At 47.6% G+C, this 21855-nt stretch overlaps 1 protein-coding gene across 4 annotated transcripts in view; it reads right to left on the bottom strand.

Annotated features, from left to right (window-relative positions):
* The window catches only part of Nadsyn1 (NAD synthetase 1), a 30190-nt gene extending 12837 nt beyond the window's left edge, over positions 1–17353 (bottom strand). Inside the window, exons 1-11 of one of the 4 annotated variants that reach the window (XM_034489043.2) lie at positions 17160–17353; positions 15678–15738; positions 13848–13964; positions 11226–11279; positions 10584–10673; positions 5942–5993; positions 5291–5379; positions 5010–5127; positions 3673–3804; positions 866–940; positions 66–190 (exon numbers count right to left, since the gene is read on the bottom strand). In XM_034489043.2, coding sequence (XP_034344934.1) covers positions 66–190; positions 866–940; positions 3673–3804; positions 5010–5127; positions 5291–5379; positions 5942–5993; positions 10584–10673; positions 11226–11279; positions 13848–13964; positions 15678–15738; positions 17160–17244 — 998 coding nt within the window. In that variant the 5' untranslated portion in view covers positions 17245–17353. Of the gene's footprint in view, positions 1–65; positions 191–865; positions 941–3672; positions 3805–4632; positions 4770–5009; positions 5128–5290; positions 5380–5941; positions 5994–10583; positions 10674–11225; positions 11280–13847; positions 13965–15677; positions 15739–17159 lie in introns of those variants that run through there. The other 3 variants (XM_034489051.2, XM_076914122.1, XM_034489059.2) reach the window with 3 other exon arrangements.
* Positions 17354–21855: the final 4502 nt, after the last annotated feature.

Consider the following 21855-nt stretch of genomic DNA (forward strand, 5'->3'; position numbering starts at 1 on the left):
GGCAGCCACTGGGACAGTGGTGTCCACAAAGCAACAGGATCTAGGCCCAGGGGGTGGGCACCCACCTTATCTCCTCTTCAGGTCTGTGGTATGTCCACTCCACAGGCTCTGACACCGGCTCCAACAAGTCTTCACTGACCGAAAGGGCGAAATCCACCGTCACCCGGGGGTATGGGCTCACCCTGGTTGCCTGTCAGAGGAAATATCAGGACACAGGGACAGCTGCAGTTTGGAGCCTTCACGGGAGAGGCACAGGACTCCAGCAGCCATCGGAGACACAGGCTCATGGGGAAGTTGGAAGGACTGATCAAAGTTGACAGTTGCCGACAAGTGCTTGCAAAGGCAGAGAAGTTACAGAGCTTTCCCTGAACTGTGGGAATGGGGGGTGGGGTGGGGGGTAACAGCCACTCAGGAGAGCAGTCCTCTTCAATAGCCACATGTGAGACAGAGGATTTACTCCTGGACAGACACACCCAGGAAAAAGAAACCCATACTCACCCAAAACTCTGGAGTAGTGGGTAGAAACCCAGTGGTATAGCCACTGGGTAGAATACCACTGTACCCTGCCTGAAAAAGAGCAGAGCCCCACTATGCTTCCACATGGTGGACTCCAAGAATGCTATACTTAGTGAGAGGAGCCAGGCATACAACAGCAGATGTGGTACAGCACTATCTCTGAAAGCGTTCCCATGGTTACAGGCAGAAAGCAGACCAGTGGTGGCTATGGAGCAGGGGAAGGGAACAAGCTGACAGGTCTCTGCATGATTCCACATGCTGGCCCCATGGCCTCGGCCAAGCCCACAGCATACCAGGCCACCTGCAAGGCCTACCTGAGCACTCAGGCTGGTGTCTCCAGGGCACTTACCTCCAGGTTCCGAGATGAGATCTCTGCCCTGTAGCTCCTGATGTCCTCCAGGTCCAGTGTGGCAGTGAGCACCTCCTGTGTGGGAAGCAGAAAGCACAGGATTGCTGTCTCATGTGCATGGGTCAAACTTTCACAGCAGGGGCTCCATTGCCCTCCTGAACCTTTTCCTTTTTGAAAAGAAAGTGTTTTATTTTTATTCACAAGTATGTGTGGGCCTGTATGTATGTACATGTGAATGCAGTTCCTGTAGAGGCCAGAAGAGGGCACTGGACTCCTGGTGCTAGAGTTACAGGTGTTTGTGAGTGCTGCCTGACATGGAAGCTGCTGCGACCTGAACTCCCTCCAGCTGCATCTGTCAGCTGACACCAGCACCTGGACTACATTTAGACATTTCCCAGCAACCCACCAGTTATGGCAGGAGACACAACTCTGTCAGTAACTTGGGGTAGGGGTGTATCTTTTTTACTTGAAAGACACACAGAAAGCAATGGTTTCTTCTCTAACTCTGAACATAGCCATTTATAGATGGGATGACTAGAACTGCTGCAGCCATCCTAGGAGCAGAGGAAGATAGACGGGGGCGGGGAACAACATGGAGAGCAACATGGCAGCCAACACCTGTTGGGAACTGACTCCTAGCAGAAAGCAGCTATCAGCTTTGCAGCCATCTGGAACCATATACCCTGACAAGAGACTTGTTTTCAACAGCCTACAACAGCTGAGCACCCTCTGATAAACATCTTGTTTTTCCCACATATCTTGTTTTGTTGTTTAATGGCCCCAGCTGCAAGGTGCACATGGTAAAGTGTCTTCAGCTGTGTTCCCCTGCTTGTCCACGGCTGCAAGGCACGAGGTGAAGTGTATATATACCCAGGATTTTTCTTTTAGTAAACGGGACTTGACCACACACCCTGTCTTGTCTCTATTCTTCACGTCTCTTGCCACTCCATCCTCACTCTCTCTTGCTAGATCCTGTTGTCTGATCCCCTCGGACCAGAGCACTCAGTCCCAAAGCATGGGGCAGTGTGGTCCTCAACAAACACCCACATCTTCCAGGCGTTGAACATGCAGTTCACTAGCCCCTCTGGTGGATTAGTGGGGTTTGTGTATGGCTGCCCTCTGCCTTCCAGCCCATCTGCTGAAGAACTGTGCTACTCCCACTTTGTCCCTTGCCTGGCTGGCCTCATATGCTTAGAGAACCCCTTCCCATGGGAGGGAAGGGGTCTCTTCTCTGCCTCCCAACACCGGGGGGCCCAAGTGGGATGTAATGGTTAATGCTGCTTGTCAGCTCAATACAATTTAGAATCACCATGGATCCAAGTCTCTGGTCCTGTCTCAAAGGGAGTGTATTGGGTTTACTGAAGTAGAAAGATGTGCTCCAAGTGTGGATGGCGCCGGCCCATGGGCTGGAGTCCCAAGCTGAATAGAAAGGAGAAAGGGAGCCAAGCACCTGTGTTCATCTCTGTGCTTCCTGGCTGTGGACGCATGTGACCAGCTGCCTCACTCTCCTGCCTCCAGGCCTTCCCACCATGATGGACTGCACCCTCAAACCGTGAGCCAGAGTAGACCTTCCCTCTCTAAAGAACATCTGTTGGGTGTTTTGTTACACTAATTAGAAGTTACTAATGCTAGAGGAAGGCCTCCCTTTAATGCAGGCTTACCAGACCATGGGGAAACTGATAAGTCTTAGGCCAAATTCCCCTAAAATAATGTCCCCAGTTAAGCCTGGTGATCACCATTTCTTATGACAGGACCAAGCCTAGTGTTTGCTAAGCCTAGATGGGGGGTGGGGGTCATCTTGTCAGCTTCTAAAATGGGTCAAACAAGCCCACTATCCCCTGCATGAAGCCAGGTGTCCCCATGTCCCAGATACAGGGTATCTGCCTCAATGTGTTCACACCCTGGGGTCCTTCTCTGTAGTCCATAGTTGCAGGATATTTGATCACACTGTGAACTCTGAGATTGTGTTATTTACTGAAAAAAAAAAAAAAAACCTTGTTTCTAGTTGTGGTATGGCTCAGCCCTTAAGTACACACCTTTAGTCCCAAATTATGAAGGTAAAGTAAGTTTGTAGAAGGAAGCACCTAAGTTTAGAAGTGATGGCTAATTGCGTGGCAATGTGACAAATCAGAGAAAGATTTGACAGAATAGGATACAAACTCTCACAAGAAGAGAGGAAAGGGAAGCTACTTAAGAGAACAGTACAGAGAAAGAGGGCAGTTTTACTGGGACAGTTGTACAGAGACAGTTTGCAGAGAGAGAGAGAGAGAGAAAACAAGCTAGACACAGTTGAAGACAGAAGGAACCAGAGAATGAGAAGGAGCCAGAAGATCAGAAGAGATGGACGGACTTAGTTTGAGGTCAAGTAGAACAATTCAGGAGAAGCCCAGAGAAGCCAAATTGAATCAGTCAGTTTAGAGAGGAGTTCAAGCCAGAACAGCTGAGTTGAATCAGCCAGCCAGAGATCAAAAAGAGTTAGGAAGGGGTAAGCTTATTCAACAGTAATTTACAGAGGCTGAAGACATTCTAGGCCTAGATGAGATCATACAAGGGCTAGAAGCTTTCAGGACTAGATCTAGGTTAGCAGATGGAGACACTAAGCCTCCAAGATGACAATTACACCAGGAGAATAAAAGCAACTTTTACAGTCCATACTCAGCATGAACATTTTCCATTGTTCTATGTTCAGCCAAAACATTCTCTAAGGGGAAATCCCTCCTCACAGTCAGGGGAAAGCTATACAGATTGGCAGTCAACTGACTTGGCAGTGTGAAGGTTGCTCCCCATTCCCATGCTTGGCCCATTACCACATCATCCAGTGAGAATTGAGTGCCCTGGGCAAAGATGCTCCCGTTCATAGCAATCATGGCACAGCCATCATAGTAGAGACGGTCACCATCGCAGCCCTTCTGGTTGGCTAGCAGGTAGATACCACCATTCTAGAAGAAATACAGGTGACAGGACGGCTGTCAATGATAGATATAACCTATGACTGCAACTAGCATTGTACAAGATACCTAGATGCACCAGACTGACATTTTCCACCTGGTCCCAAGTTGCCATTGGCATCCAGACTCTGATAGAAATGGTAGATGCAGGAAGGAACACAAGCCCTATAGCTCCAATTCATGTGGCCTTGCCAGACATACTACAATTTCCTTCAAATTAAAACATTGGGAAGTCAGTAATTTACAAGTCTCAGGAAGTTCCTGAAATTCACCAGATGCACAAGGCCCCTCCCTCTGCATGATGACATAAACAGTAAGGACTGCTAAGAGGCTCTCAGATCAGCCAAACTGCCTGGAAGAGATGTTCTGACCTGTCAAACTGCCTGCAAGTTATGAGGAAAGCTCTAAGACTCCAGCTTTTATGAGCTATTGATGAACTTTGGTGATACAGCTACTTTTGATTCATCCCTGCTCCTGTCTGTAACCTCTCACCTACACTGCTGGGTAATTCAAATGAACTCATTGGTTTACCATGTTGTACTTTGGTGTTATTGTTATTTTGGTCTCTTCTTGGTTCTCTATCTGGGGTGAGCAGACCTGTATTGGGTCTTCCCAAGAATCGTGCCACATGACACCAGGTATCAGGCATCCCATAAATCCACTTTTACTTTCCCTCAGCTCTCAATGCAGTGCTGCTGACCCTATCTGGCAGGACCACGACAGCTAGAGGAGTGTGATGTGGCAGCATTGAGCTCTGGGGCCACCAGAAGCACTGGTGACCTTGGGTGACTTCTGTGAGAGCTGGATGTTATCACTCACCTGTGCCCATCTTCAACCCGAGACATGTCTATCTGCACCAGTGACTAACAGTAGTGTTCCACTGTGTCCAAGGTCAGTGGTGGGTACATGCAAGTTGGTATGAGTCTCCAGGACAACCATGGATGGGAGCATACCCTGGTTCCCTGTTGCAGCAGTATCAACAGAATCTGCTTTGAATGATGGCAGTTTGGACCAGGTGATACCAGGAAGAGGAGTCTGGGAGAGACCAGGCATGACAATAGAATACAGCTTGCAACCACAGCCTTAAGCATGAACCAGAAGTGGCTGAGCCCTGCCCCAGTTGCCATTACTCCTGGGGGCTCCCTGATACACTCCTAATTTATGACCATGCTCTACCCACCCTGCCCAATGCCCACCTTTGAGGTGGCCATGGTTACCAGATCCACCCTGGTATGGGCTTTGCGTAGCACATGGTGGCTGCCTGAGGCATTGGTGATTATCTCCACACCATCCAGGCCCATGTCGATGTGGGGGCTGTAAAGAGAATTGGAGTGGCTAACGGGTTCCTGTAGCCCCTTAGCTATCTATCTATCTACCTCCACAGTTAAGGACATTTGACCTTAGGAGGCTGCAAAGCTTGGGTCCTCCCACTGGCTGGACCAGGACAGGGAATGGACACCACAGAGAGCTGGCTGACCTTCGTGGTGTCCAGAGCTCCTCACAGATCTCACTCCCAATACAGGTGTCCTGGGTGGCTAGTACCACATCTCCAAAGGGCACAGTTTTCTGCAGTGAAAAGAAAAGACCACTTTAGATCCCAGGGCCATCTACTGGGCTACATACTGCTCTGATTTCCTGAAGGCTAACATACTGTCCCATGCCTAAGGCTTTCCTTCCTCACCATGGGTATGTACCATCTCAGCATACATTATTTCTCCTGATCCCAGACTCTCCCATTTTCCCACTCATGACTATAGGCCACACAGCTTTACTATGGCTGCAACAGGCCCTCTCCTCCACTCCATCGCCTGCCACCAACAATGCCACCGTTCACCAAGGCTACAAGAAGAACCACAATCCTAGGTCCACAGTGCAAGAAGAGGGACAAAGCTCAGGAATATGCCCACCACCAGCTGGTTGTCTGTGGTTTCCTAAAACTGTCCCTGAATTGGAGTCTAACCCCTCAGGGCTGACTCCTGCAGCCTGCCTTGTAATCAGCCCTCCGACAGTCAGCATGGAGGTTCCACTCTGTGCTTCCCACCTGCCCAGCTAAGCTCTGACTACCCAAGAGCTTCTCCCGTGTCCCACCCTCAGCCTGCACCAGCAGGAAGCTCTAGGGAGGATGCACCTGCTTTGTCAGGTCCTGTAACATCCGAGGGAGGACATATTCCTCAGTTTGTCTGAAAGGAAAAAAAAAAATCAAAGCATGGCAAAGCTGAGATGTGTGGGTCCGAGTTCCACCCCACTGCTGGGCACTGCCGCTGGGGAGGTGAAAACGCAGGAAGTACTTGACTTTGCTTATCCCACGCCACAGCCATTGGGGACTCAGGGCATGGGAAAATGCAGTCTAAGATGTGAGAAAGCTGAAGCTGGCATTCCCAGACCCCTGGGCACCCAGTCATCCTTGAGGTGCCAGACAGAGGAGTCAAGAACGAAGTGTTGGAGGTCCCTGGGCCTGTGACAAGGCTGGGCTCATGGTGATTCTCAGACCCTTAAGACATCCAGGCACTGCTGAGAGGACTAGCCTTGGGGCAGGGGAAGCTCTGACTTAGCTCAGCAGTGATTTTTATTAGCTTGACAGTGGCTATTGTTGGGAATGCAGAGAGGACTTCTACAGGAGAATTCAGCTGCGGCTCTGTGGATGAAGGCCTTCTCCATGCTCCCCATGGCAGTGGTAGATGAAAGAGACAGTCCTTGGTTCCAAACCATTTATTGGTTGTTCATTGTGGAAAATAGATACATATGGACCTCTCAGGGTAGACCCTAAGGTTAAATACCTTTTGCAGGAAGGAATATCTAAGAAGGGAAGCTTATTGGCTAAATCCTCAGGGCCTCTAGGTGCCTTATTGGCAAAGAGAGCTCTGTTATGGGCCTATGTGAACACAGGCCACATTTCCTTATGTGTTTAAGTGTGGCACGTGTTCCAGGCCAGGAATCTGGCAGGGAGCAGAGAGCCACCAACTGTCTCAGGTGTGTACCCTGAGTTTCCCGGGGACTCAGACCTGCTCTACCTTACCAATCTTCCTGGCATGGTTTACTATCCCACAGAGATGATGTCCTGGGTACCAGGAAGCACGACACAGGTGCATAGAGGCACAGCCACCGTCCACACAGAAGCCTATGACAGACTCATCCACACAGGGCTCATGTTTTCTGAGAGACTGGGGGTTAGAGAGATTGGACTTAGGTCACTGTTTCAAGGGAGAAATCAGGTGAGATCCCCAACCCTGGAAAAGTCCTGAGTTCACCCAGAGATATGATTACACCTAACATATCAATGAGACAATAGAGTCACAGTCCACTACCTTTGACAGGCAGAGTACATGCCACACACATCTTTGGTCCAGAAAGTCTAAAGATCTATGCCAGTGGACTTAACTATAAAAACACATAAAATAAAAAGCTGGCACTTCTAACTTCAGATAGGCCACTCCAAGTGCACTGCTTAGACACTGAACACTTTTCTGTTTGCTTTCTGTGGTGGTTTGAATTTGCTTGGTCCAGGAAATGGCACTATTAGGAGGTGTAGCCTTGTTGGAGGAGGTGTGTCACTGTGGGCAGAGAGCTTCCTCCTAACTGCCTGAGGAGCCAGTCTTCTGGCTGCCTTCTGATCAAGATGCAGAACTCTCAGCTCCTTCTTCAGCACCACATCTGCCTGGATGTTGCTACACTTCCTGCCATGATGATAATGGACAGAAACTCTGAACCTGTAAGCCAGCCCCAAATAAATATTGTCCTTTATAAGGCTTGCCTTGGTCATGGTGTCTCTTCACAGCAATGAAAACCCTGGGGCAGAAGTTGGTACCAGGGACTGGGATATTGCTGTGATAGGCCTGACCATGCTTTTGTTTGGAGAAATGTGGATCTTAGGACTTTGGAAAGCAGTGGAATGCTATAAGTGGGGCTTAATGGGTTATCCTAGTAGGACTATGGAAGACATTGTTACTGAGGGTGATTGGAACTGTGGAGGGCTGCTGGCTCTAGAGGTTTCAGAGGATTTTTAGTATTTTTAGTTTCAGAAGAGTTTTGGTATGTGGCCTAGAGACTGCTCTTGTGATATTTTGGTGAAGACTGTGACTGCTTTTTGCCCTGTCTGAAGAGTCTATCTGAGGCCAAGGTTAAAAGAGTCAAATTAATTGCATTGACAAAGGGGGTCTCAAAACAACCCAATTTAGACTCTGTGCTGTGGTTTACTTTCATAAAGAACATTTTGATGAAGCATAGCAAGCTTAGAAAGAAAGTGTAAATAAAATGTATGGTTCAAAAAACAAAGAAACACCAGGAAGTAGAACGGAGCTGGCTCCTATGTTCAAGGAGACAGATTAAGGGAGTGGTGACCTCGAGGTAAGATCCCACCCAGGTAAGTTTATTGTTTATGTTTTTGCAGTTGAACAGGGGACTTGGTTATTGTTTTCATTTGGACTTTTAATCTTAAATGAACTACAATCCAGAAATGGAGAGCACAACTATGATCCAGATCTTGAGGCTGGAAGATACAGGTTTTTGATCCAGATCTTGAAGAATAGCGGCCATGAAAAGCTTAGGCCCAGGCAAGGTGGTACATGCCTTTAATATCAGCATTCAGGAAACAGAGCATGCAGATCTCTGAGTTCCAGGTCAGTTTACAGAGCAAGTTCTGGGGCAACCAAGCTTTGGCCGTGAAGGAATTGTAAAACACAAAAGCTGGTGATAATGTAATAGAACAAGGGGCCATGTTGCAGCCCCAGGAAGCAGCAGAACTGTGGCCCTGGCTTCAGAGTAAAGAACAGAAGGGACTACTGGGACAACTGATGCTGGGTAGTGGAGCTAAGAAACTAGTGATGATCAAGAAGAGACCAGCATCACTGAGGTGAAATCTTCTGGGAAGTGTTTTCTGAGAGCACAAAAGAAGCTGTGTTCCAGAGATAGCCAAGGTTGTACCTCGTGCTGCAGCTGGACTTGGTAATGTGTAAGAGTCACCCAGGTTGTACTGGTTTTGAAGACATGAAGGTGTCATGAAGAGCAGCTGAGGCTTGGCACTGTGAGAGGCCAGGGAAGGCCATTGGTCAAGGTGCAGCCTCAGTTGCAATTGATGGTCCAGGACTGAAGGAGTCATGCAAAGAAGCTGAGGCTTGGCACCATGAAAAGAGCCTATAAGAGGCTATTAGTGAATCCTAGTTGCAGCAGAATATGCCATTGTACTGGAGATGCCAATACCATGGGATGACCACCATGAAGAGCAGTAGCCAGTGGAGTGGAGTCAAACAGACCCTGGAGTGCTACAGAGGTCAGAGCTGGAGAGGTGACTCAAGCCCTTGGGGGAGCCCAGAAGATCATGTGTGGATCCCAGACATTGGAAGAAGAAGAAGGTTGAAGTTGTCTTGGATACACAAAGACGTTAGAGATGCCAGAGCCCTGGGTGACCTGCTGAGGAAAGCTGCTAACAGGGAGTGGAACCAGCCCAGGAGAAAGAAGTTTGTTATAGTTAAAAAGGTGAAAGGAGTTTGAGATCTGAATAGTTCTTTGACATGACATGGAGATGCAGAATTTGGAGTTTGCTCAGCTGGATTTTGGTCTTGCTTTGGACCAGTATTTCCTAACTATGATGTTTTCGAATGGTAATGTATAGCCTGTGATGTTGGAGGTATATGATATGCTTTTCTGATTTTAATTTTATAAGGGATTACAGTTAAGTGATTGGATAAATCTCAGGAGAAACTTTGAATTTTTAATACTGTTGAGACTGTTTAAGACTGTGAGACTTTTGAAGTTGAACTAAATCTATTTTTGCATTATGCTATGGCTTGGTATGGTCCCCAAAGACTCATGTGTTTGAACAGGCCTATGGGGGCCAAGGAGTAGAATGTGGTGGTTTGAATATGCTTGACCTAGGGAGTGGTACAATTAGGAGGTGTGGCCTTGCAGTGGTTTGAATAAGAATGGCCCCATTGGTTCATATATTTGAATGCTTAGGAAGTGGCACTATTTGAAAGGATTAGGAGGTGTGGCCTTGTAGGAGGAAGTGTGTCCAGGGGATGGGAGGGTAGGGGGAATAGGCTTTGAGATTACAAAGCCCAAGCTAGGCCCAAGGGGCTCTCTCTTTCTGTTGCCTATAGATCCAGACGTAAAACTATCAACTAGTTATCCAGCATCAAGTCTAACTGTGTGCTGCCATGCTCCCAGCCGTGATGATGCTGGACTAACTTTCTGAAACTGTAAACAAGCTCCAATGAAATGCTTTCTTTTAAACAAATTACCATGGTGAAGGTATCTCTTCAGAGTAATAGAACACTGACTAAGGCAGTAACTTAAAACACAGAGCAGGGCTTCCCAACTGGGGGCATGTTGTCTCCTAGGAAACATTTGGTAAAGTGTGGAGCCCCATGTTCCCCAGGCTGACCTAGAGCTTGCTATGTAGGTACCTCTGACCACCATATACTGCACAGGATAGTCTCCTGACCCCAGATGAAGAATGACCTGTTCCCAAAGGTCAAATGGACTATGCTCAGAGTTTTGCCATAAAGGACAACTGGAGACACAGTGTCCATCCACTTGAGTGACCAGTGACTACTTACTGGTGGCTGAGGTTTTATGGTTTCTTCTGATTCAGATTTGAACTGACAGTATGGAATTGACTATGTGTGAATGGCAGGAACAGTCCTCCCCACCTTACTCCTCCCCTTAGTGTTTTTTGGCTCACCTCCCAGCTGAGGCTGCATCTGCTGAGGACATTTAGTGAACACTTAGTATGTGGTTAGGACCACATTGCAGCTGAAGAACCTGCCACTCACCGGCTCCTGGCCCAGGGAGTAAACCAGCGCAGTTCCCGGTAGTTGCCTTCGTTGGCCAAGGCCATCTTGGGTCTGATGAGCAGGATCTTCCTACAGCAGGTGAAAAAAACTGTTCACACCAAACACCTGGGACAAGCAGGCCACTGCTACAAAATCTGTCCATAGGATAAGGTATGGATACTGAGCTGGCTTAAGACCAGCAGGGTAAACCTCTTTTCTTTTTCTTTTTTTCCTCTTTCCCTCCCTTCCCTCCCTCCCTCCCTCCCTCCCCTTCCTTCCTTCCCTCCTTCTGTCCTTCCTTCTTTCTTTCTCTAAGCTGAAGCTTTCTGTTTGGGGTGGGGGAAGCAATCTTCCATGGCTCCATCCACCCACCATGTGCACTTTGCTGTAGGCTGTGGGTGGTTTGGGGAGTGTGGCAAGGAGACTTCCCTCACCTTGTCTACTGTCCAGGTGGCAAGAATAAAAAACCCCTGAACAAACCCAACCTTGAATTTCCTCCTCTAGCCTGAGTGAGGGTGCCTGAGCCCCAGAGAAGGAGATTCATAGGAACTGCTGGGCCAGTGTGCTGTGCTCACTAAAGGGTACCCCACAAGGTATCCCCAACAAGGGCCAGGCACAGGTATGCCAGCTGCCCTCACCTACCTGTTGAGAAAGATGACTCTACAATTGTATCGGACATTCCGATGCATAATAGGCCTGCAGAAAAGAGGGAAGATGCGTGTCTGTCTTGTGACACAAGCACAGCAAGCAGAGGCAGTGGCACTAACTACAGAGTCATGTGTTCTTTTGTTGTTGTATATACACAGGTGTACACCCATGCATACACATGTGGACGGCAGAGGTCAGCATCAGAGGTCCTTTTATTCAGTTCCACCTTAAGTTTGTCAAGATTAACTGTTACTTTTAATTTTTTATGTGTATGGTCATGTGTGCATGCATGTATGTGCACAAATATGTAGGTATGCATGTGTATTTGTACACACATTTAAATGCATGCATCTGTGCATGTGTGCACATATGAGTGCATGAGGAAAGAGGTGTCAGATGCCCTAGAGCTGAAGTTATCAGGTGGTTGTGATGTGAGTACTGGGAACTGAACTCGGAGTGTTTACAGAGTATGTTCTAACCTCTAAACCATCTCTCAAGCCGCTCCACTTTATTTTTTGAGGCAGGGTCTCTCACTGAGCCTGGGGTTCACAAATCCAGACTCAGCGATTCTACCCTGCTTCTCAGCACTGGGGTTTCAAAAGCATCCTGATGCACATGGCTTTTTACATGGGTTCTGGAGATCTAACTGGGATCCTTAGACTTCCACAGCAAGGCCTTCATTAAAGCTCAGAGTGCTCTCTCTCTCTCTCTCTGTCTCTCTCTTTCTCTCCCCCTTCCCTCCCCTCCCCCCCTACCCCCCCCCCCGGAGCTCCTAGGTGCTTTGTATTGGTGCGAGGCTTCTTCAGATCTTTGGAGAAACTATTAACGCCCCTTTTTAGCTTTCAAATTAAACTCAAAGTGTTCTGAAACAAGTCTCCTTTGATGTCCCAGAGCTTGGGGTGACTGCTTCCATCACTGCTTGCCTCTGTGGCCTCCTCACCTAGCCAGAGGCTCCCTGCCCTTCATCTGTCAACAGCCCCTAGGCCTAGCATGGCTCATGCAGGGCCACTGTGAGTAGTTGATGTCACCAAGGCTTCCAGTCCTCTCTCAAACCAAGTGAAGCACATTGGGATGGGACTGGTGTGTTCTGGACTGGGCAACAGTGTGCAGAGTTCTGGATGCACAGATGACTTACAGAAAGCAAGGGCCTCATCCCAGTACTCTGGACATGGAAGCAGGAGGAGCAGATGTTTGATGTCATATTCAGCTACATAAGAGATCAAGGCTAACCTGGATTATATAAGACTCTATATCAGAGAAACCAAACCAGGTTGGTGTTGAAATGGCTCAGAAGGGCTGTCAAGCCAGCCTACCTGAGTCCCATCTCGAAGACTCACATGGTGGAAGGAGAGAACTGACTCCAACAGATTGTTTTCTGATTTCCACATGCATGCTATGGTATGCAAGTATGCACAACATTACACAAGATAAGGGCATTTAACAAAAAATAGAAAATAAATAAAAACTAAACAAAAATCCTGAACCAAACCAAACTAAACAACAACACAAAAACAAAACAAAGGTCTTCTCACTAAAAGAAGCCATTCAAACAAAAACAGACACCACCAGATAATGAACAGAAGGAAACATTTTCAAGTTGAACTAGGAAGGGAAATTAAACAGCAGGCAGTATACAAAGAAACATTTTCTTCATCTGGGAACAGGTTTTGACCTTTCATATGCAAAGAATTCTTCAACCAAATAAGACACAGTTGTATACAGAGCTTCCAATCCAGCAACTTTATAACAGTACACAATAGCCACCGGATAGGAAAATGCTCAACTCCTTAGGTAATAAGAACACATCAGGGGCTAGAGAAGAGGCACCACAGTCCTCAGCATTTGCTGCTCTTACAGAGGCCCATTCACAGGGGACCACTATGCAAAGCACGGTCAGGCACACACTAGAAGGTTCTAGGTCAGTGTGCTGGGTGGGGCCATATTTGAGGAACTCATGCCACTTGAGGCTTCATGGCTTGCATGTTCCCATGTAGAGGGTAAGGATTGCTGCCAAGCCAGCCCACCTGAGTTCTACCCAGAGGACTGCCATGGTGGAAGGAGAGCTGACAGGTTATGCTCTGATTTCCACATGCATACTATGGTATGCAAGCATGCACAACTACACATAAAATGAGGAAATTTAGCAAAAATTTAAAAACAAAAATCCTGAACCAAACCAAACAACAACCACCCCTAGCTAGGACTAGGAGGTGTTGACAGATGAAGGGCGGGGTGCTCCTGCATATATCCTACCTCTGATCTTGTTTGGAATGATGTATTAGGGCAGGGAAGCCTCCGGTTAGGTGCAGAAGCAGCAGAAGCATGCCGCTGTCCCAAGACTCACCATGAAGAAAACCGTGTGGCAGGGTGCAAATGTAGCTTGCGTTTGTGCACAGTGTGTTCATGGGTGCCCCGAAACTCCTGGAAGAACTCAGAAACTGCTTCCAAAAGCTACTGCCTTGGGGAGGTTAAGTGGCTACAGGGCCAAGCAAAACTCACATTCAACATAAGGACTTCGGTGTCTCCTTAGGACTCCACATCCAGAATGAGGACACCCACACACTCGCCTTTCCTCTGAGCTTCCCCTTCCACACCTTCATGGTGTGAGGCACTTACATCCCCACGTCACAGATGATGTCCTCAGTGACTGGAGAGTCCAGAAGAGCAGCCAGAACTTGAAGCGAATGCAGGAGAGTGTCTGATTCATGATAATGATCCCAACACCCATAGCCGCTGAAGAGAGAAGGAGCAAGCCAGTGAAGGACGAGGAGGAACCCAGGGATACCATGACAAGTTGGGTCAGGTTTTCCAAAGCCTTCCAGTTGAGGGAGCTATTAAGAATAATTCCAACAAGGGATACAGATGCTCTTGGACAGTGTGGGAGACCGAGCCTTTGTTGGAGTCGGGATTCTAAGAAAAGACTTTAGACCGGTGAAACAGGTGAATCCAGGATAAAGAAAATGCCTTGGGACCAATATGAAAGTGGGGGAGAGAAGTGCATGTCTGCTTCCTTTATGTCCACATAACAGAACAGTGGCTTTCAACTTCTCAATGCTATGACTCTTAATACAGTGCCTCATGATTTGGTGACCCCCCAACCACAAAATTATTCCATTGCTACTTCTCACCTGTGCATTAGAGCAGAGTAGGGAGGGGGACAAATAAGGAGAAGGCATTTTGGAACCCATAAATGGCAGGGAGCCTCAAAGACAGACAGGAAACTAGCAGAGCTTAGCAGACAGCTGGTAGGTATTCCCAAACCAGAGAGAGATGCAGTTGGTAAGAGATATACAAGGTGGTAGCCCAGCAAGACAGCAGACAGTATCAAGGCACCAGTTTCTACTCTCACAAAAAGGGCACGAGGGAAAGACCATTAAAGACGCTGAAAATGCAGAAGGAAACCTCTTCATGGTCAAATAGGAAAACATGGGCTTAGCAAGACGGCTCAGTGGTTAAGGCACTTGCCATCAAGACTGATGATGCAGATTTGATCCCTCAGACCCTACACACACACACACACAGAGAGAGAGAGAGAGACAGAGAGAGAGAGAGAGAGAGAGAGACAGACAGACAGACAGACAGACAGAGAATGTACATGAACACAAATAAATGCAATATAAAACAATTTAAAGGGACTGGAGAGACAGCTCAGTTGCTCTTGCAGAGGACCTGGGTCCAACTGCAGTACCCACATGGTGGCTCACAACCATCTGTCTCACAACTGCCCATAATACCAGTTTTCAGGGGGATCCAACATGTTCTTCTGGGCCTTTGTGGGCACCAGTCATGAAGAGAGATGTGTAAGCAAAACATCTATACACACAAAATAGATAAATCTAAAATGTTTTAATTAAAAAAAAAGAAAGAAAGAAAATGAAAAGTCAGGAAGGTGTCTCAGTACACAGACCCACCATGTTAAACACCACAAGAGCCCATCACACACAGCTCTGGGGCTGGAGCTAGAAAATCGAATGTCTGCTACAGGCTGCCCCCTGCTTGAAATACGTTATCTTTATCACTCCTCAGCATTTTGGCTCAGATCAGCAAAGAGGGTACCTTGCAGGTGGCCTAATGTCGGGGAGGCAAGCAGGCTTCCTGGGGCCTTCATATAAGATACCACTCATGGTGATTTAATACCCTCCCCCAAGTCTGCCTCTCAGCACCGATACCCTGGGACAGAGGAATGTTGGAGGGACACTGAAACCTCAGCATCAGGGAAGGTGAGGCAGCCCAGCTTTAAATTCAACCTCACTCCCCTATTTGGCCACCAGGAAGCCTGGAGTTATCCCACCTTCCCCATCCACCCTGAACCAGGCCCACTCTCCAGCTGCTGCCATCCTAAATGCATTCTCTTGCTTTCATTCTCTGCCCCATTTCTTCCCAGCTTTTGTTCCATTCCCTCCCTCCCAGGGGTGGAGGTGGGGGTGCCCGTGTGCTTAGCCATACCATATTTCTAGTTCTGGTCCAAGCCTGTATCTTGCACCTTTGTCTTTGGCAATTTGAATACCTATATGGAAAGAGAGGGAGGGAGAAGGAATTCAGCGTCTAGGATACATTTAAAGGTAGAAAAAGCAGGCTGCTGCGGTAGATACAGCCAAAGCCAGGCTCCAACCCACTACAGCCCGTTGTGTTAACAGCAGAGGACAGCAGGCACCTATACCCACGTGTAGGAAATCAGAAACAGGGAGGGTAGGGTGACCTTAGCATTGAGGAGGGATAAGTCACACCTTGACGGGTAATCATTAAGCAGACACCCAAATTGGCTACAAGGAAAAGCTGTGGACAGGAAGTGAAGGATTCCATCCCTAGGATGGTGCCAGCATCCAGCACCCACAGCAGGTTGAGAGCTGCTGCCAACATGCAGGCAAGGCAGCCCATCTTCACCCCAAAGACATACTCAGACAACAAGAGCAGATCAATAAATAACTTCAAAAAAATAAAAACGCCTGGGTTAGCCAGATGTCTCAGTAGGTAAAGTCACTCATTGGTAAGCCTGACAATCTGAGCTCACTTAGAACAGTGGTTCTCAACCATCCTAATACTGTGACCCTTCAATACAGTTCCTCATGTTGTGGTAAACCCCTGACCCCCAACTAATTTTGCTGTTATAAACCATAATGTAGATATTTGAGATGCAGGATGTCCCTTGTCAAAGAGTCATCTGACCCTCAAAGGAGTTGTGACTCACAAGTTGAGAACTGCTCACTTAGACCCGCATGGTGGAAGACGACAACTGACTCCTGCAAGTTGTCCTCTGACCTCCATATACACACCCTGGCATGTGTGTGTGCGCGCACACACACACACACACACACACTCACACACATATATACACACACACACACACACACACACACACACACATGCAATAAGTAATAATACATTTGGGTTTTGGTTGTTTTGCTTTTATTTTTCCTGTCTAGCCTTCCTGCAGAAGCAGCTCAGCATGACAACCTGAGCGAATGTCAACAATACAGGGATATTCAACGGCAACACCCTCCTCTGAGCTGAGACCTCAGCCTTTACCTGCTTTCTGGGTTCAGTATGCCTTCTACCAATGCTCATCTACAAGGAATGTCCTCAGGAACCCTAGAGCACGGATCTCTAGTCTTTGCAAACACCCAGATCTCACTGAAATAGTTCCAAAACTGCGCAGCTCTGCCCCAGGGAACCTTAGAGACCCACCAGATCCTATAGGATGGCCGTGTCTGCCTGGCTGGCGGGGCACGCCTATCTCCACTCCTGCCTTGCTTCCTCACATATCCCCCAAACTGGGAAGTCGTCCTGAAAGCTCACCAGGCATTATCCTTTTATCTGTTCCCACACCCAACACTGTGAGTTTCTCCTGGGCAAAGCTGGCCTTGACCGCCATGTTTTACTCATTGAGGACTTTGACTTCTTCCTGTCTCCCGCCGCCCCAGGACTCACTCTTTAAAATCCTCTGGAAATTGCCCTCAAAGTCCAGGGCCCACTGATTGAGTGCACAGGTGGCCACGGTCACCTTCCGGCCCATCCTGGTTGCAGGTTCCAGGCTGGGACGGTGTAGGGACTGTAGGGACGGAGACCGTACAGATGACACTAGCCCGACTGTCCAGTCCACGCCTGCGTACCATAGTATTCTAGAGGCCCCGCCCCTCGGCTGGCCATAGCCCCGCCCCTCTGTCGTCATAGCTCAACTTCTGCACCCGATCCATGATTGCGCCTGCGTAGAGCGTGTTCTACCCGGAAGCCCCATCCTCCCGCCTTCTAAACCACACCCCTTCTCACTTTCGCGCTGCGCGCCCTTCCATGAGACCCCGCCCCCACGCAGAGCGCCTGAGCGAAGCACCCTTTAAAGTAGTGCCTCAAGGAGCGCCTGCGCAGTCAAGTTGTCTCAGCGGCTTGCTGTTGCTCAAGGTCGAGCACAGAGGCAAACTCACACTGGTTTATCCTGGATCTTCCTTTGCTATCTTAGCGACTTTTGATATATTATGAAAGGCTTGTTTTCTGCCACCAAAGGTAGCATCAGGTTTGCTTTCTGTCGCTGTGATAAACATGTGACCAAAAGCAGCTGGGGAGGAAAGGCTCACTTCACCTTATAGCTCATTCTCTGTTATGAAGGGAAGTTGAGGCAGGAACTGAAGCAGAGACCTAAGAGGACCTCTGCCCACCGGCTTGCTTCAAGGCTTGCTCAGCCTGCTTTCTTACACCACTCAGGACCACCAGTCAGGGGTAGCACCACCCACAGTGGGCCAAGGCCTTCCACATCAATCATTAGTTATGGTGATGTTCCACAGACATGCACAGGCCAGTCTGATGGAAGCAATTCCTCAAAGTTTCCACTTACCAGGTGTATTCTGTTAGTGTCAAGTTGACAAAACTCTCCTCCATGTCAACACGAGGTCCCAGAGGAACATTGTGTACATGTGTCCTGTTTCTTTGGCTCACAGTACTGTGGATTTCCTGTGCATCAACCTGAATCCTTTCTCATTTCTGTCCCTCCTGCGTTGGGTAACCCAATTAAAGTGGATACAACTTCTCTAGGTCTGGTCACTCTTCAGACATTTTTTTTTTTTCTCAAACCTAGGGATTCAGACCGCACTTCTTCCCTCAGAGGAAAGCCAATCCAGACCCTTCAGGCTGTGTCAAGAAAGAAGTTCTTAGAATAAGCCCTGATAGATGGGTTACAGCCTCTGCCAGACACCTATTAATGGACGCAGCTCTGGGGAAAGGTTTCCTCAGTGTAAGTGTTGTAGTTCTGAGGGAAGCCAAATCACACTGCATAGCAAACCTCACACAAGAGATGTGTTAGAAAAGACACAGAAGAGTGGCTACCTCTGATCGGCCTTAAGGCAGCTGAGAAGTGAGTGGGAGGCAAGCTTTATATAGAGTTTCTTAGGGGTGGAGATTTCCAAGGTGGGGGATTGGTGGGATTTCAAGTCTTAAGCTTGGGGAAAGGCCAAAGATTGATGGGACTTTAAGCTCAGGGATTGGTGGGTTTTTGAGCTTAGGGACTGGAAGGTTTTCAAAACCCAGACGTGAACTTGGACTTTTTACTGTGACTGCACATGCCAACCTTTGGCAGCTCAGAAGCAACTCTCAGGGGCCTGGGAAACACTCTTAAGGAGTATCTGTCTCTGTTGGAGGACAGTCCTACACTTTGAAAACCACCAGATAACAAATGTCAGGACTCAGGCAAACTGAACCTTGTAGCATAAAAGATTGAAGCCCTCTTCAGGGTTTGAAAACCTATCAAACTCCACCAATCCCTGAGCAAAACAAACAAACAAACAAACAAACAAAGAAACAAACAAAAATTATCAATCCCTGACAAGAAATCCCACCAATCCCTGGGCTTGGCTTGAAGTCCCCACCCTGGAAATCTCTACCCTGGAAAACTCCTCTCCCAGGAAACCCTGTATAGGTCTGTCTCCTGCTCACTTCCCTGCTGCCTTTTGCCCCAACAGAGGCATCGAATTTCTAGTCTCTTTCCCAAAAAAAAAATCTCTTATGAGATTATGGTTCCGTGTGACTTTGCGGTATTCCTTGACTTGCTACTCCTTGACTCTCGACTCTTGCCAGGATTCCTTTTCCCCTCAGAACTGGAACACCTCCACTGGGGAAAAGTTCAGAGCTGTAATGTCCCCACTGGGAAAATTCTTCTCCTCAGAGCTGCAACACTTACAGAGCCTTTGTTCTTTTCACTTCTCTAACCCTCCCCCATAACCCTACCCACCATGATCTCTCTGCCCAGCTTGCTTGGAGAGGACTTTAAATGTGGCTGATTCTGGAGGTCAGGCATGGTAGTTGTATCCACTAGCTGTGCCATAGAAGGTCCTTCTGAGTGGAGGTCTGAAGATCACATTTCGGAGACTTCACGGCAGTTTGTGTTGTTTGTTTGTTTGTTTGTTTGTTTTTATCAAACCACCTGCCTCTTGGACAAGGAAGGTAGCTCAGTTGGTCGGGTGCTTGTCTTGCAAGCAGGTGGGCATGAGTTTGATCCTTAGAACAAGTTTTTTAAAAAGCTGGCCTGGTGACAACTGCTCATAATCTTAGCAGTGGGGAGGCAGAGACCACTGATCCCTGGGTTCTTCTAGCCTGCAAGCCTAGCCTAAGGTACAAGGTCCATGCTGGTAAGAGCTCATCACAAAACAAAGCAAAACTCCACAGGTGCTGGGGAATGACACCCAAGGTAGTGTTCCAGCCTACATGCACAGGTGTACACACACACACACACACACACACACACACACACATTAGGAGCCTGACAACTCCAACCTCAGCTCAAGCTAACAGCCATTCTGAACATATGCTTTTATAAAACTGTGCTTTATTAATGCATACACAGCCCACAAGACACTTCATCTCTGCCCTTTCCCCATGCCACTCATTGCCTGTGCCCTATTCCATAAATATCTCTAAATCCTGCCCTCCAGGGGTGGATTGAAGGTTCAGTTGCCCATCTCCACCCCCAGCTACCTTGCAAAACTCCTTTCAGTGATTGGTACATTGTGTGGCAGACAATGAGGACCAAGTTTGGTACTGCTCCCAAAATAGGCTAAAACATATTACTCAAAATATAGGCACATGGCCAGTTTGTCTAGGTTTAATGACTTCAGGTTCAATGAGAGACTCTATCTCTAAGGACAAGATGGAGAAAAAGAGAAGACACCTGATATAGGCCTCTGGTCTCCACACATAAGTAGGCACAGGCATAAAGTCACACCCACACATCCATATCCATCCCTCACACCCACACATCCACAAACACCACCCCTACCAAACACACGATCTAATTTGAAAGGACTGCACTGCTCATATATGGGACCCTAGAACACAGGGTTAGTAAGGAAAAAAAAACCCACATGTCCGTCCTGATAAAAGTAACTTAATGGTTTGGATCGGCAAGATGGTGCAGCAGGTGAAGTGCTTGCAGTATAAACCTGGCTACCTGGGTTCAATCCCCAAAACTTACATAAAGATAGAAAGAGAAAACCAACTACACAAGGCTGTTCTCTGACATGCACACATGGGTCACAGAATACATGTACACACACACACACACACACACACACACACACACACACACACTGAACACACACTCTATAGCAGTGGTTCTCAACCTGTGGGCTGCAACCTCTTTGAGCTTGCATTTTAGATATCTTGCATATCAGACATTTACATTACAGTTCATAACAGTAGCAAAATTACAGTTATCAAGTAGCAACAAGATAATTGTATAGCTGGGGAGTCACCACGAGGAAGGCTGAGAACCACTGCACTATAGTAATAAACATTTTCTCCTGTTTGTTTTTTTCTCTGTAGATCAGGCTGGCCTTGAACTCACAGACTGTCTGCCTACCTTTGCCTCCTGAGTGCTGGGATTGAAGGCATGTGCCATCACTGCCCAGCAGAAATTTTTAAAATTTTTCAAAAGTTAAAGATCTGAATTTTTGATAGAAGACTATCAGCTAATAAGTAATAGTTTAGTAAGTTTGAAGGAATGCTGAAATCAAGTCAACTGTTTCTACCAAGAAGTAGGCAATGTCCCAAGTGTCCTCAATGAATGCTAAGTCACCAGGGTCAAAGGTTGTTTGGAAACATTGTATTTACCAGTCTCAAAATAATACTCTGCTCATTTACTTATTAATCAAGTGAAAGATGGGGGCAGAAGAGATGGCTCAGGGGTTAAGAGCACTGACTTATCTTGAAAAAGATCCAAGTTCAATTCCTAGTACCCATGTGCCAGCTCATAACTCCAGTTCCAGGGGTGACCATGTATGTATGTATGTGTGTATGTATGTATGTATGTATGCATGCATATCAAGAGCACTGGATGCCTTAGAAATGGAAATACTGATGGTTGAACAACCATGTGGGTGCTGAGGCTTGAACCTTGGTCCTCTGAAGAGCAACCAGTACTCTTAACTGCTAAGCCATCTCTCCAGTCCCGACCGTATATTCTGTATAACCTATTATTCTATTCAAATGTGTACCCTGACTGGATCCCGGGGTTGGGAAAAAAGAGCAATAAAGGACATTGTTGGGCAGCTGAGGCACCAGCACGTGGACAGTAGCTAACAGTGCTGAAGTCACTTCCGTTACCAGTTTGTTTCATTGTGGTTGCAGAGGAGACGCTCGCCAA

Source organism: Arvicanthis niloticus, chromosome 1 (assembly GCF_011762505.2).
Source record: "Arvicanthis niloticus isolate mArvNil1 chromosome 1, mArvNil1.pat.X, whole genome shotgun sequence".
Taxonomy (NCBI): domain Eukaryota; kingdom Metazoa; phylum Chordata; class Mammalia; order Rodentia; family Muridae; genus Arvicanthis; species Arvicanthis niloticus.